Source organism: Myripristis murdjan, chromosome 10, assembly GCF_902150065.1.
Source record: "Myripristis murdjan chromosome 10, fMyrMur1.1, whole genome shotgun sequence".
NCBI lineage: Eukaryota > Metazoa > Chordata > Actinopteri > Holocentriformes > Holocentridae > Myripristis > Myripristis murdjan.
This window is the reverse complement of record NC_043989.1, coordinates 11,895,167-11,911,672: the sequence shown is the minus strand read 5'-3', so window position 1 is coordinate 11,911,672 and position 16,506 is coordinate 11,895,167. Positions and strand designations below refer to the sequence as shown.

General features: G+C 41.0%; 1 protein-coding gene across 1 annotated transcript in view; it reads left to right on the top strand.

The window, feature by feature from the left end:
• Positions 1-16,506, top strand: part of glra4a (glycine receptor, alpha 4a) — a 45,081-nt gene that overhangs the window by 26,440 nt on the left and 2,135 nt on the right. Inside the window, exons 2-8 of the mRNA XM_030062826.1 lie at positions 773-903; positions 2,099-2,166; positions 4,678-4,901; positions 6,723-6,805; positions 10,845-10,982; positions 11,267-11,481; positions 12,703-12,852. Coding sequence (XP_029918686.1) covers positions 773-903; positions 2,099-2,166; positions 4,678-4,901; positions 6,723-6,805; positions 10,845-10,982; positions 11,267-11,481; positions 12,703-12,852 — 1,009 coding nt within the window. The remainder of the gene's footprint in view (positions 1-772; positions 904-2,098; positions 2,167-4,677; positions 4,902-6,722; positions 6,806-10,844; positions 10,983-11,266; positions 11,482-12,702; positions 12,853-16,506) is intronic.

Here is a 16,506-nt window from a genome sequence, read left to right as displayed (position 1 = left end):
AAGCATGGGGTGCAATCAGCTGTGCAACAGCAGGGGCCAGTCAGAGAAGCGATCCATCACCAGGCAGGGACCAAGGGCTGAAAGAGGGCTTGCTTCCTTGCTTTCTTTACACTATTCTTTTTTTCCTGTATGATTCTCACTCTCTCTTTCTCTCCCATTTTCTCTTTTTCTTTCTCTTTTCCCCTCTTCTCTTTGCTCTGTCACTTTCTCCCTCCTTCTCAGTGGCCTGTTGGTTATGCCTGTCAATGGCTGCCTGAGCTTCTATGGAGCTGGTATCAACACCTTATTCTCCCTGGTGTGACATTCATAGCATTTCAATTGAGCCATCAATCTGTCAAGCCTTACCCCTGCTAAGCCACAAGCAGTGGGAGGTACAGGAGGGGGACAAATTTACCTTTGCTTCTATTCTGCCTCTCTATGGTTAGGTTCCAACAACCAGAATATGTCTCAGACATGATGTGGAATAGATGAGCTTTTAGTTGCCAGCCGAGGCAAGCCGTTCAATCCTCATTTTTCACCCTCATTTCCTCATCCACCGCTGGGTATTTTCTGCTGATGACTGACTTGCTGATGGCTTCTCATTCTCTCTCTCCACCATCCCCACCCCCTACTTCTCTCTCTCTCTCTCTCCCTCACACGCACACACACACACGCACACACATGCACACACACATACTCCTGCTCTGCTCTGCTCTGTTTTCTCAAATCTTTGCCCTTTCTTCTTTCTTTTCATATTGGCTCTCTCTCTCTCGCCCTCCCTGGCTAATGTCAGACTGAGCTCCTGTAAGGAGGAGATAAAGCCCCCCAGCAGGGCAGGACCACAGCTGTCGCCTTCTGACTTCCTGGACAAGCTCATGGGGAGAACGTCAGGATATGATGCCCGCATCAGACCCAACTTCAAAGGTACAGCATATACTGAGGCAGTCCACTGCAGTAGTCCTCTCGATAAATCTTTTAGAATGGCCACAGTATGAACACGCACAAGCATTGATTCCTCTAAAACCTCCTTCATGTGTGCTGTGAAGGCTAAATACCTAACAACTCTTGGATGTGTATTTATGTTACTCTGTCAGCGACTCTAGTTTAATTCAGGGGCTTCAAGCTCTCTAATATACAGCCTTCTTTGTCTATTTGTCCTTGCTTTGGTCCTGTCTGGTTTCACAACGAAGTGAACATTCTGTTTTGAAGCCAATTACTTTCTGATTTTAACAGAGACTTAGGAGTGTTTTTAACATGCAGCACAAGCACACATGAGCAAGGGTCTCTCAGACAATGTGCCAACAAGTTCACAAACATTCTCACTCCGTAAAAGAGTATTGCACGAGTTCTTTGTCCACAACAATCCCAGTGTCATCAAATATTCTCCAAAGAGAGTCCCTCACACTTTTTTCTTATTGGTTTTAATAAGTGTGATATTTCTTGTTTTTATGGGTTATGGTTACACTTGACCTTTCAGTGCAACATTTATCATCCAAGCATTAACTGGCAGGTCAGGATGCACAAAAATCAGATTTTTCTCATATTGCTCTACAAAACAGGACGTTCACAACCAAAAGTGGGGGTGGTTAAGGCAGAGATTTATGTAACAACAAAAGCCACAGCAGATTCATAATAGGAATTCTCAGTGCAAGTGTGGACATACAGCACCGTGATCTCATTAAGCAATAATACACAAGCGGGGGTGCTGATCTTCTGCACACGGCCTGCAGTATTGTGCCTACAACCACAACACACCAGTGCTAATATGACACAGTGTAGCACAACCTCGAGTGTATTATACCACAGTTTCATTTTTATTTTATTACTGCTTTCTTTAATGATTAGCTGAGAAAATTATTGATCGTTCCTGGTCAGCTACTGCACTTTGATAGGTCTTTGTTTCAGCTTAGTTACTGATATCGAAGGTAAATCAAGGCGGAGTGAAGTCATATACAGAAATGTGGTCGGAGTGCCAGTACTAAGAGACATGAATCAGAATGTCTCTAAAAGTGAAAGGTAAGATTAGTATTAAGTATGGTACCATAAAATAGAATTCAATGGAAAAAAAATCTTTGGATAATATTTATTTATTTATGTATTTATTTATTCTCACCCTTAGGCCCACCTGTGAATGTCACCTGCAATATTTTCATCAACAGCTTTGGGTCCATCACAGAAACAACCATGGTAAGAACAAGCTCATAGTAATAAAGTGTTAATGATTGAAACCAATTTTCTTAGAAACATCATTGTTATTGTTATATTTAATAATCCTGTTTTGACACATTTTTGGGACAACATAGAATTTTTCTTTTTCAGTTGTATTATTATCTTCGACAGGCAGTAGCCTAAAGCGGATCATGTGTGTTTGGTTGTGTGTGTATGTGTGTGTGTGTGTGTGTGTGTGTGTGTGTGTGTGTGTGTGTGTGTCCGCAGCTATTCTCTTAAACTACTGGACCTATCAGCCTAAAATAGTTTGTGCACAGTTATGACTGTGCGGTGAACCTCTCATGGTTGAGGTGATTCAGAACCTTTGAAAACTTTTGTTCTGCTTTTGCTCCCTCTCTTCATTCACTGTCTAGCTCGCTCGACCACTGCTGCTCTCTCCCTCTCTCTCTCTTCGCATACTACTGGGCCTATCAGCCTATTATTTTTATTGATCCTATTGTGGCCGTGTTCACTCCCATCATGGGTGAAAAAATGTAATACATGCGTTGCCTTTTTTTTGCCGGTTTTATAAAAGACCCTGCTCATGCAGAAAATCAACAAAGCATAGAGCAGACACACACACATGTACAGAGAGAGAGAGGGGTAGGGCAGGGCAAGCTGGTGTGTGTGTGTGACAGAGTGAGAGAGAAAGTAAGAAAGAGAAAGACATTAGCAGTAATTTTGGTTTTTGCTATTTTAATCCATTCTCTTTTTGAAACACATTTTTTGTTGAAAGCCATATGACCTCTGGCAAAAAGCCAAAAAGAGCCATAGGTTCCACTGATATAATGTGTGTCATAAAGTGAAACAAACAGAGTACAAGAAACAGCTAAAATCGAGAGGCTTTGGGAGATTTATGGTATATTTTATATACGGTACTATATTAATCATACGGTAATTTGAAAAGCCTTTGACAATACAATTGGCTGCTGAGTGTCTCCTGAGTTTTGCTCAGGAGGGGGTCATAACCCTTGGGGAGATCTGCACTCGACTTCTAATACACTCTTCTAGTTTATAAAATATTTTTTAATCCATTCACTATTGGAGCCATTCCCTCATTTCTATGTTTCCTGGAGCATATCAGCGCAACCTTCAGAGACCAGTGGGTCACTGACACACTGATAATGAACTGTCCACTCTGCAATTAAAATGAAAAATTGAGAAAATGAATGAAAAGGGGGAAGGGAGAGAGGGGAAAATAGTTGCCCTGAAGTGTGCCTGTACAGAGTTGTACTGCTGGGTCAGCATAATGCAGCAGTGAGCTGTTAAAGGGTGTCCTAGGGAGGCCCAGAGGGCCAGACCTCCAGTCAGGTCAGCCCAGAGAAAGACAACACTAATGATGTTATTGGAAGCTTTAGTGAAGCATGCTTTTTATTGTGATAAATGTGGTGAACAAGCCTGTGATTTCTTATCCCATATAGCATTCAAGCAAGACAAATGAACAGCTTATGATGAATTCTGAATTAAAGCAGAGTCCAATCAATCACTTGATAGAATCTGATTAAAATAGGGAAGCAGGGATATTTTAGCATAGGAGTGAGGGTGCTTTATCATCTAATGTCACACAAGTAGTGCTATAAATATGTGTCAAAACTCAACAAAAACAACACCAATTTGTTAATTCTGCCATAACAACATCCCATTTGGTTAACACCTCACAACCTTGATCCTTCTCCTTCTCACAAATAAGGAAATCCTTAATTTTCATGTTGGTGATGATTTCTCTTGTTTTTCGAACTTTTCATGACATGTTTGGTGATAACGGTCATTGATTATACGTGTTAAACTTGGGCCCTGCATAATAATAAAGACACACAATCTAGACTACAGCTAATAAAAGACAGCAAGCAAGTCCAAAAGAAGAAGAGCCATATTTGTGTCACATTATCGCTTCTCATCTTGAAGTGCTCCTCATCTTGGAAAGACAGTTCTGATGTTCACTCATGTTTTGAATTGAAGATGATCCTTTTTTTAACAAGCTTGTCTTCCTCTTTATATCTGTTTCTGTGGATGAAATGTGAAGTTCTGCACTGCTCTGTCTTGCCCAAAACTTATATTTAATGAAAAATACTGCAGCTGGTCCCAGAGATGTCAAACACACCACTTCCTGTGCATCAGAGGATTTATAGCCATGATATGAGACTAGATATCATCTGGGATTTTGGATATTGTGATAACATGATATGGCATAAGCACCTTTACCTGGTTTTAAGGGCTGCATTACAGTAAAGGGATCCATTTTTCTGAACTTATTAGATTACTTTCACTGTTCTGGTATTTTGCCTCAGCCTGACTGGGCATCTTATCCACATTACTAATCAAAAATCTCTTGTGTGTAAATATCTCATGACAGCACTAATAATAGTACCTAAAATGCTGTCACAATATCCACACCAAGGTGTTTTTTAAGTGTATAATGTTTAATTTTGTACATATTGCCCAGCCCTATTCTCCACTCCATTCCACTAACTACCAGCCATCCCGCCGCAGGATTATAGGCTCAACGTCTTTCTACGGCAAAAATGGAACGATCCTCGGCTGGCGTACAGCGAATACCCAGACGACTCCCTAGACCTGGATCCCTCCATGTTGGACTCTATTTGGAAACCCGATCTATTCTTTGCAAACGAGAAAGGAGCCAATTTCCACGAAGTCACCACCGACAACAAACTGCTGCGGATCTTCCAAGACGGCAGCGTTCTGTACAGCATCAGGTAAGGAGCTGCAGGTTTGTATCAGGGATCAGAGGTCTTGAGGTGAGGTGAGGCGATGGGAAAATTTCTCATGCTTCTAAAGAAACGGCCACTCTGATGCCAAATCGGAATTTGTTAAAACAGTTTAAGATACTTTTTGGTCATAGTTAAAATTTAGCTCAGAACAAAAGCAATACTGTAAATAAAACCATGGTTTTGCATTTTAATTTGTATGCTTTCATGAAACATTTGAAATATTTGAAGAAATTCTTAAAGAATCTACAGAAGTATCATCACCTGAAGATTATTGGAATTCTCTTAAATATGGAGGATGGAGTCTATAATAGTATAGTGGACACCTTTTGGAACAAACGTCATTATAACCATGTGGGGTGAAAGCATTGATTAAAATCTTTAGACATGCATGTTAATAAATGTCCAACAAATGTTCACAGCTACTAACTGAGAGATAATAAACAGTTTTTTGTTTTCTTTTTGATGTTTATAGTAATCTTTTCGATCGATCCTTGCTTGACTTTGCAGCAACAATATTGTCAACCCAGTCGTTAGAATAAAATGTTGCAAATTTACAAATATCAGCGATTCTGAATCAAACATATGTTGCATATCAACATTTAGACTTGTAGGAAAGGTGGTGGAGCCTTTGTCAGCATCATGTGGCTGTTAACAGTCATGAATTAGTATGCCATGTAATTTTAGCTTGCTGGCTACTTTAGACACTTGAATTGTATCGTAAGCTTTGTTAATGTTATTAAAAAAAAACAGACAAAGCTCTCACTTGAGTTGGGACATCTGCAGAAGCAAAGTCCTGTTGATTGTGAGATCCACCACCCCACCTACCTTCCTAACGCAGTTTGTTTTTTTTGTTTTTTTGGCTTACTTTGTCACAAAATCTGAAAATATGACATTTCAGTGTGTCCTTGGTTTGCAGAAACATAAAATGTCAACATTTTTCCTGGTGACTGGGCTAATGTTGTAGTTTCAACAAATCTTCAGCAGCTTCCAGTGTGTCATGAAGCTAATTATATTGATTCCATTTTTGTACTTTTGCTGCATTAGATGTACTAAAACTCCCAGATGACTTAGGAAAAAGAAATTACACGGAACACCAGCCATTAGTATTCAATCCAGCAACTCTGTAAATATGGATCAATGCCTAATTCTGCTGGTCAACATTATGTTTTTCTGGTTTCCAATTTGTTTACTAACTAGGACTTCTAATTGTGGATCAGCTGTCATTATGTGCTGTAAATACATGACACAAGTCAGCAAAGATTAGGGGATTCATTCATCAGGATGTTTGTGATTTGCGATTTGGGTGGGTGCTGAAAAAGACATTGTGTCATTATAACACAGTGGCAAATGGGTGCCTGTGAGTGTAGAGCTGGCGGCTCTTGTCTTGCCTCTTGGCGATGCATTACAGCAGGTAATTACACAGCTTTCTTCTACCCAGACTCCCTAATAGCTCCCGCTCTTCTCTGAGGCTTGTGGAAGCCTTAATGCATCAGCACAGCAATAAATAAAAGTGGGGATGTCTTCACCAATTACTCTACTATTACTGTGGGGCTATGTAATCAAATGGCACAGTAACTCACTTTACACTTTCCAATCTACCTATTTTTTTTTGTTTGTTTTTTTGTTTTTTTGTTTTTTTTTACCGGTAGCAAAATGCATCCCTGTTGATGTGGCATGTATGTTGAAAACCACAGCTTCCTTCTAATCATTTCTTTTTCTGTTTTCTTACTTTCTTGGTGCTCCTTTGTGCCTTTTGCCTTCATCTATGGCTGTCCTTCTCTCTTTCATTCTGTTTTTCTGTCTCAGGCTGACTCTTATCCTGTCCTGCCCTATGGACTTGAAGAATTTTCCAATGGACATTCAGACCTGTACCATGCAGCTTGAAAGCTGTGAGTCTCTTCCTCCTCATCCTTTTGTCTCTTTCTCCTCTTTTCATCTCTCGCTGGCAAACTGTCTAGAAAGGCTATATTCCAAGAGATAGCCACTGGATTATCACTATGAACTTGTGATGTGATTGAGGTTACATTCACACAGCCTATGTTGAAAAAAAAAAAAAAAAGATTTCTGTCTTGTAATTACACACGTGGGGTTTATGGAGATTTAGAATGTAACTACTGGAATCAAGTTGTCAATCATTTGTGTATCGTTGTCTTAGAGAAAAAAAAAGTATATAACTATTATTGAGTAGGAATTTGTGAAAGTCGTGTGTCATGTATTAATGGGAGAATCGGTTCATGGAAATGAACAATATAAGTCTGAAATCTTTGTAACATGTCCATGCCTATTACACTGATAAAATGTTAAAGGAGAGTAATATTTTTAGGTCTTTTCAGTCCCTTGTCGCCTTTAGCACGGATAGCATCTGCCCTCATGAAACCAATTTCCAAGATATAAATAATAAAACTTTCATTTTGTGTCTTTTTTAATTATGTGACCCTCCGCTTGTGCCTAGAGGTGACCTAATTTCACCTTATGGAGACAAAAGAATTTAAGTCCAGCAAAAGGGGAAACAGATGGAGCACACGTACTGTGGGGCCATTGTACCTTTCCAGAGGCATTTCGTGCAAATAAGCAAGTCAAGCTGCATGCTGGTACCTCTATTTACCTCCCTATCTGTCTCAATAAAGACAAAATATTTTTATTTTTTAGTGTAGAGCTAGGGACTCCATCTTTGTACAGGAGGCAGGCAGTGTGTTTTATTTCTACAAATTAGCATTGGCACATGGACCGGCAGATAAAATATCCAATAAAGTTAGTGCATCATTTGCCTCTGCGACTCTGAAAACACAGGACATTTTGCCCATTAGTCTACCATTCCTCTGTGTGCTTCTTCATGGTTGTCCAGTTCTAAAAATATAATTAGATGCAATAAAAACTTTACTTCTTAAAGTGTAGCAAGGGGAGAGCAGACTTTCTGGCAAACAGAGGTGTGCTTAAGACAGCGGGAGGTGTGTGTGTGGGTTTACTTAGGTTTACCACCTGACGTTGCCATTAAAGGAGACGTAATCATTTCTGATTAAAGGCCTAGTGGGGATATTTGGCCTTGTTTTGACAAGTGTTTGCACACCACCCAAGGGTGTGATCACCTTGGCTGGGGCTCGGATGTTAAAAGGACATTATACATTTTACTGCCACTACTGTAGCAGTGCCAGCGCTGTCCACTCCACATAAGAGAGGGAGAGAGGCGGGGGCTGAAGAGAGAGATGTCTTTAGGGTTTAAGAGAGCCAAGGCCAATGTTCTTTTCCGGCCTTTTCTGCCATGGGCTTATATAGATATAAATAGAGTCAACCATAAGATTCTGCCTTATTCTGACACATCAAAGTCCTATATGTGCAGTTTATCGCACTTCATTTTGCCTTTAAGCCACCAGTGTTCAGTTGCCCCAAATCCACTTTGTAACTTGGGCATAAGTGAAAAGCAAGCCTAAGACAGCGAATCTGAAGCGTAACTATAGTTGCATGAAGGCTGCAACTTTCACTGAGTTGAACGGCTTCATAAAATGGAAAAGAAGCGACCACAAATGCTTACAGTCATTACCCTGTGTTGCAAAGCTGTTTGCTTTCTGCAAACTTTCTGCTTTATAAATTTTATTCTTATTATACCTTGAATACTATGTCAGTTATGTTTCGACACCTCTTAGGTGTAGCTGGCGGAAGGAAAGAAGACCATTTCATTATCTTAGGAAAACATTGGTATTCCCCTCGCTCGTTAGAGCAGGATGTGTGAATGACAGTGAGTTCTCCTCAGGAATGAGATAAGTGTGTTTTAGTGGTGTTGTTTTTCAGGCGGGTGGTACGGGATGGGGGATAACATCTTGAATAATTGATGCCTTTGTAACTCAGGCCCCAAAGGTTCCCGGCAGACATCAGTATTATTCAGATGTGTCAAGAATTCTGTATTGTTGTTGCATGCTCCATGCATTTTTAATGTACCTGTAATCAGGCGCCTGTGAGAAGGAAGAAATAGAACCATCAAAAGTGCAGGAAAATCAACAAGGGAATTGATTTGGTGCACGTGTGTGTGCATGTGTGTGTATAGCGTCCTCCTGAGTGGTCATGTCTGATTGCTTTGTTAAGCTGAGTGTGTTTACTCGCAAATATAACGTAAAATAGGAAGTTTGCACATCTTAAGTGGTGCAAACTGTGCAAGATTGCATCCAATAAGTCATCAGCTCAATATGTGTGAAAACTTGTCCTGCTGTATGACAGCGGGCAGACATGCTCGTCATGTGCGCCCTTATTCTGCAACCTTCAAACAGCCATGGCACCACTACTGAAAGCCGTGGCGTGTGACCTTTACTGTGACAACCAGAGTGGGAGATGGTAGCTGGTAGCTGGACAGATGGACATTACATCACCACAATCTTCCAAGCCACCCTCCCCCAAACACACCCCTCCCTCCCCTCCCTCCCCCAAACCTCCTCCCTCAAGTCTCATTAGCTCAGAAGTCTGACACACAAATTTTCCACTTACAGCAAAATGTGGATTGTCTCATTCTGCATTTTGTACAGTACAATGTAGTTATGTGATTTATTGTGTTGATCAAATCAGCTTCTTCGATATGTAACATGCTTATGATAGATTTTTATGATGAAGATTTTTTGTTACAGGGACTACCTTTTAGCACTCTGGCCACAGACTGTAAATTGAAAATTAACCATGTTCTTAATGTTATTTTACATTGTACATGTACAAATAAACAAACAAACCAGTAGCTAAATAAATAAATTAAATCTCGCTCAAAGCTGTGGTTTAGGAAAAAATCGTGAGGAAGAGAAGGGGTATGATGATGATGATGATAGTAGTAACAACAAGAAGAACTTTATTTTTGAAATAGATGTACTAATGCATTAACAATGAAATTAAAGCAAACATCATACAGAATATTTGAAAACATATATATATATATATATATATATATATATATATATATATATCAAGATAGCATAACGAACTAGAATATGGAAGTAAGAAGTACAGTAATAACAGTATAACAAAAGTGAATGATATATAAAAGACATGGCCAAAAGCAAGTCTGTGAAAAATAAGTTACAAGAAATCACTTAAAAAAATGATGTTGATTCTGCCAGCTTGAGCACCTCTAGCAGGTTATTCTGAGGGACCCTCAGCCCAGGCTGCTTTAGATTTCAGCCCTGCACTCTGGAAAAACCAGAGAGACTCTGCCTGAGGATCAGTGGTTGTGCATTTCATAGTAGGTGTGAAGGTCTACAATATCCAGTAGCTAAGGGCCAACCCTGACCATGCTCAAAGCTGCAACAAGTAACCAGGGAAGTTATGAGAATCAATGTGCATTTTATCTATTTGCACCAGTTTAACTTCTTGCTGATACATTTTGAGCAAGCTATTCATCTTCTTACCAAAATCAGTGTGTTACAGGTATGAACTCCTGTGTTGTAGGTATGAGTGCAATAAATGAAAGACAGTACTAAAATATGTTGCCTGTGAATGATGCAATCTCCCTCCCAGGCAAATCAGTGCAGAAGGGATTGAGATGTGTAATTCTTGCACGTTTGGTCAAAATCTGATCAGTGATGTTTGAGATATCACTTGTGACATGTGTTGAAACAACAAACGTGTGTTGAATATATATTCGATCAGCAGAGTCTGAGATATTGCGCATGTGGGATGGACAAACAAATGGAACGAAACTGATTCATAATCCTCTCTCAGTTTCTGTGTACAAGAGGGTAAACTCATTCATAATCTTAAATTGATCTTAAAATGGAAACAAAGATAAAGGAAGAAGAGCATTTTTTTATGAGAAGCCCAATACCAGCTCCTTCGAAATCTCTGTATTTTTTACTGTTTTTTATTCCTTTTAGTTGCTGCCATTTCTCACCCTCTCTCCTTCTGTCTCTCACATATGTTCTTCACTCTCTCCGTGTCGTTTTTGTCCTCTCTGCACAGTTGGATACACCATGAATGACTTGATCTTTGAGTGGCTCTCCGACAGTCCCGTTCAGGTGGCTGATGATCTCACCCTCCCACAGTTTGTACTGAAAGAAGAGAAGGATTTGGGCTACTGCACCAAGCATTACAACACAGGTACATAATGAATTCCAGCTGAAGTGTTAAGAAATTTAATTTGTAATCTGTTTCATCAGCTGATACCTTCTCCATAGTGATGAGTGATACTTTGTGATAGTTAGGGGCTCAGTGTTTTGACACTCAGACTAGACATATAGCAGTTGATGGACCCTTGTGTTTTTGTTGGGATTGAACCTGTGACCGTCAGGTTACAGAATAGTCATTTTAACCTCTAGACCACCTTTCCACACCCTTCTCACGCACGTCCTACACCTGCATATTACCTTTCCCACTCCCTGCAGGTAAATTCACCTGTATTGAAGTCAAATTCCACCTGGAACGGCAAATGGGCTACTATCTGATTCAGATGTACATCCCTTCCCTCCTCATCGTCATCCTCTCGTGGGTCTCCTTCTGGATCAACATGGATGCTGCACCAGCCAGAGTGGGCCTGGGCATCACCACGGTACTGACCATGACCACCCAGAGCTCTGGATCCAGAGCCTCGCTGCCTAAGGTCAGTCTGGAGACTAGTGACCAAGATCTTGTCTTTACTGCATTTGCATACAAAGTTAGAACCCAAGTACTCCAAGATTAGGACGCTGGATACCCAAGTGTATTTGGTACCCAATTTCAAAACATGTTTGCAAGGATGTGCTCATGCACAAACAAGACCACAGCAGCCTTTGAGTTTCCCAGTAGCAAAAACCTGCAACACAGCTGTAGTACACCGAGTATGGTTACAGCACAGCACCTTTGCTCTGAAAAAGCTCCATGAGATGCGACCGTAGCTTGGCATGCAGCAGAGTAATAAACCAGCATTCAGTAAATTGGTGCATAGGTACAGCTGCTTCTCTTGCGATACTATTAGCATATTCTTTAGTCAGATCCCCAGTTGCTATCACCTGAACGAGCACCAGTCTTCCTGGGGCCCACACTCAACATAATATGGGTAATTTATAATCCCCCATCCAGCTGATTTGCATGATTTGGAATGTGGGAGGAAAGTGGAGCATCCAGAGGAAACACGCAAGCAAAGGGAGAACTTGTAAACTTCACACAGAGAAGGTGAAGGTTAGGAAGTAACTCTGATTCATTCATTGCTGTGAGTAACCTGCAGGTATTGCTGTGCTGTCCACTGAGCCTTTTATGTGTATATGAGCTGCTAGAATATAGTGATGGCTGTTTGCATTGCCAAGTCAGTAATTGCTGAAACATAGTTATACACATGTAAGGTGACATGGCTAACCAAAACCGTGACAAGGCGAACTTCACGACAGGCTAAGAAAAATACACGACAGATGTTTAGATTTGGTCCACCAGTGATCTAAAAATATGTTATCTGAACAGGAATCTATGAGTTTGCACCGTGCTGGCATGTCATTTCCTGTTTATCCTTCCTCTCTGTGCGTATTTATACCAGTCAGCAATCTGCTGCTGCATTGAGTTAAGTTTCCACATGGTGATCACTCAGCAGGCGTTCCTGATATGTTTTGACATGTCTTCTCTCATGAGCAAGCCGGACAGGGCTCTCCCTCAGTCTTGGTTGTGACCTCTCTCATGGCTATGTGTCAAATGCCTGTATCCTACTGACTCATTAGAATTCTAGGCCATTGCACGGATGTGGGTCATTAGATGCCAGTGCTGAGGCATGAGTGCAGTGTGAACACCCATCTCATTATTTCCATCGTCCTCATTGATTGCTCATCAATGACTCTGTGACCTTGTCTCTCCCCAGGTGTCCTATGTGAAGGCGATTGACATCTGGATGGCGGTATGTCTACTGTTTGTGTTTGCTGCCCTGCTGGAGTACGCAGCAGTTAACTTTGTCTCGAGGCAACACAAGGAGTTCATCAGGCTGAGGAAAAAGCAGCGGCGGCAGAGGATAGTAAGTGTAAATCACGCACATTCACTGGCTTAGAGATGCCACATATTCACACAGACTGAAGCATAAGTGTATGCTCACAGATGAAAAACCATATACACATAGAGACTCAGTGCCGTACGCTGTAAGAAAGCACTAGACACACACACACACAGACACACACACCCACACAAGCTCATGTCAACCCCCATAACACTGACTTATGCCTCTTGTTGTTGTGGATTGCTGTATATTCAGGAACTGACAACAGCAATACGCTACAGCTGGCTGTCATATTACATGAGGAAGATCTGCTCATTTCTGTTCAGCTTGTTTCCATGGTGAGCAGTGACCTGTGAAGACTCTCTGTGATCCCGTCTCTCTGTCACTCCATTCGATATAGATCTACAACCTTCCTCCCAGCTTCACATCGCCGGGATACCCTCACCCCGTGTTCACACCATGAGCAACTTGGATGATGTTGTGACTGTTTGTAGGCAGTGTGACAGACTTTTATTGCACCTATAATATAAATGCCTCCCACTGCAGGAAGGGTTCACTAAGAAAAATAAACGACACATTCATACAAATTGTACAGTCGCTGCTATGGTATTGTTTATCAAAATGTTACTCTATTTTGAGTTAATAGAGTTAATATAGCTGATAACAAGTGTTGATTTCGTAGCATTGTTAAAAAATAAATAAATAAATAAATCATTGACCCCTAGTCTTAACAAAGTCCTCTCACTTCCTGGGAGAGAATTTGTCAGGTTTGGCTGGTTGGAGAGAATTTGGGGTTTATATTTCCATCTGCTATGAAAAATGTGTTTCCCCAAGGAAAGGCAAGCATGAAGGCAAAAAAACAACAACAAAAAAAAAACAAACGATATGGTCAGCAAAATATAAAGCTCTCTGAGGCAATTTTCAATCACACAATTGAAGAGACTACTTCAAATCATTGGCACGTTTAACAAGTTGTTGTTTTTCTGTTGAAATTCAGATAGCAACTCCAGAGACCAGTGAGAGGACAATGTGCGGTTCTTATTTACTCCCTTTCGTTTTCTACAATAATCAGGGAGCTCCTTCAAGAGTTTTCTACCCCGTACGGCGAGAAATCCTGGGAACTAGGTTACATCGACCTCAACAGTGAATGCAACTGTTCTCCAAGCGTCATGTTTGAGATGTTGATCCCCATGATCCTTCAGATGTAAATTCCAGAGAATTGGGAAACTCTGAAAAGCTGCAATGAGTTCCTCATCCATTTCACATTTGTTAGGCAGAACTGTTGTTCACGAGATGAAATCACCTTTGTGGGGAAATGAAGAAGTGTTATAATAAGATAGATCAAACCACAGAAATTACATGTGCTGCCATCTTCTCAGCTGATAAGCTTTTCAAGCACACATTGACTGAATTTCCCCAGCAGCTGGGTTTTGTAGGAAATGAATGGCCAGTCAGTGATTTGTTGACCATGATGTTTGCAGTGTGAATGCATGGTGAAAGTAATTAAGTTTGAGAACACAGAGCCAGTTAACCTGAAAGTTTCCTGCCCTGTTTTCAAAAATGAGAGCTAGACCCACTGAAGAGCTCAAGCGTAACACTTCCCCAGCTCCTTTCGAGTAAATCTCAAAGCTATTCTGAGCCAGATCTTAACATTAAAAATTCATAAATTATAATTTCCATTTTCTGTTGATCTTGAGGCGCCATTATCCAGGCAAACAGCGTAAACGTTGACACAGAAAAGCCTTTTCGAGAGAGATGTGAGACCTTTTGCCAAACAGAGAGGTTAATCTCAAGAGTAAGACAAAAACAGTCTTGAGTGTCCCATTAAATAAAGAGTCCTCAGCGTGAGCAGCCTCGCAGACTTATGGCAAAGTTCCCTGTCCAGCCAGAGGAATTGAGCAGATTTAATGGACAGTCTGCTGGACCTGAATCGATAAGGAGTGAAAATGATGGTCTACCACGGGGAGGGCTTCCCCTGTCCACATCAGTTGCACAATTACTCCCACTGAAGAGTTTGGGTTGCAAACTATCCATCTGAGAGGTATTGACGCATGACCTGATGTGCTGTACTAGAGAGAGGTTGAGAATCTGATGAAGCATACAAACCCCAGACTGACCAGGTTTAATCAATATCGTCTCCCAGCCTTCTGTTTGGCTTTAGATCGCCCCCTGTGATGAACCACTATGGCATGTATGGCTGCAAAGCCTTCAGAAATAATACACAGAGATCCACGCTTTCATGTTATGGGGTTTCCAAAAATAACTTGAACTGGTTCCTTGAGGATGTTTTCCTCAGTCTCCAAAGCTAATTCCCCAAACTAGCAGCCATGGATGATGTATTATCACACTCACAAGTCTTTCCTTGAGCTCCACGTTAACTTTAAATGCTAAGTGGCAGCTTTTATGAATTTCAAGTCTGTATCTTTAATCATTTTATTTTTGGCATGGCACAGGTAGTTTGCCGAATTTGAATGAAGCTGAGGGAATTCTTGCTCTCAGCAAAAATACGAGGGCTGATGTCCAAAACAAATTAAATTCACCACTAATGGCTTTCTACTAAAAGAGTCCTCATACCTGACTTTTGCTTTTCTGTCTTATATCCACTGATAAAAAGGGGCAGTAACTATTATTTCAATTTGTCTACCTTCCTTTCCAATGGAGGTGTTTGCCAGTCAGCCTGGGAGTGTCGAGTCACTGCGGAAAGTGAATGATATCCCCGGTAACAACTCAAGCTACGGGACCCTGAATCAGCATTGCAGTGCCTGTGCCAGGGTAAAACTGAGCCCTGTGTCCACCCTGACCTTCAAACCCAATTTTTCACATCAGTCGTGTCCTGCAGCTTTGACCTAAACCTGATTTTGTCCAAGCACCTCTCCCGCAACCAGACCTCTGCCCACAGTGTACCACTCTTGCCCTGTCACCCATTCCTTTACCCCAGCACGACTGAGTTGGAGCTGTTCTCTCCCTTTTTTTTTTTTTTGGCCTGTTTTAAGGCTCATTTTACGTGAAATGTCTTTGGTTCCTCATGTTCTCTCCTGTCAACAAATATGTTTCACCTTCAAGGTCTTGTCAAAAACACTTTAAGTCTTCTTTTCTTTTCTTTTTTTTCGGGACACCTTCCAAGAATGTTGGCATGCACTGATCATTGAACGCTGAGCAACCTTCAGAGTGTGTTTTTTTTTTTTTTTTTTTTAGCTCAAAAAACACCTGACTCTCTGCTTTAAAGTGTTGACAACTGCTCTGCGTTTATTGGTTATTGTTATTAATGCTTGTCTAAAAATCATGACACAAAAGTTGGCCGTCAAAGAGCGAAGAAACCTGATTAAACACAGATTGTCTCATACTGAAAGGCAAATCTTTTCCACATTAAGTTCCCTCTCCACAGTCAAGAGCACAATGGTGACCCGGGAGGGCAGCAACTTGGGCTCGTGCCAGCAAATCACAAAGTGAATGGCTACCAATGATACCTCACAGGAGCTAAGAGCAGGGGACCAGAGATGATGAGTACCTATTATCTTTAGAGAAACGCGCCATTAGACTTTAGCACATGATGTACTGTATCGTTTAGATAGTAGAGGGGATAATTAAGCTGTGCTAGAAGAGCTACAACTCCCTGTCCCCCTATTGTATGGTATAATCTGTCATTTGGGCCACAGACAAACTGTTGGTGCCCAC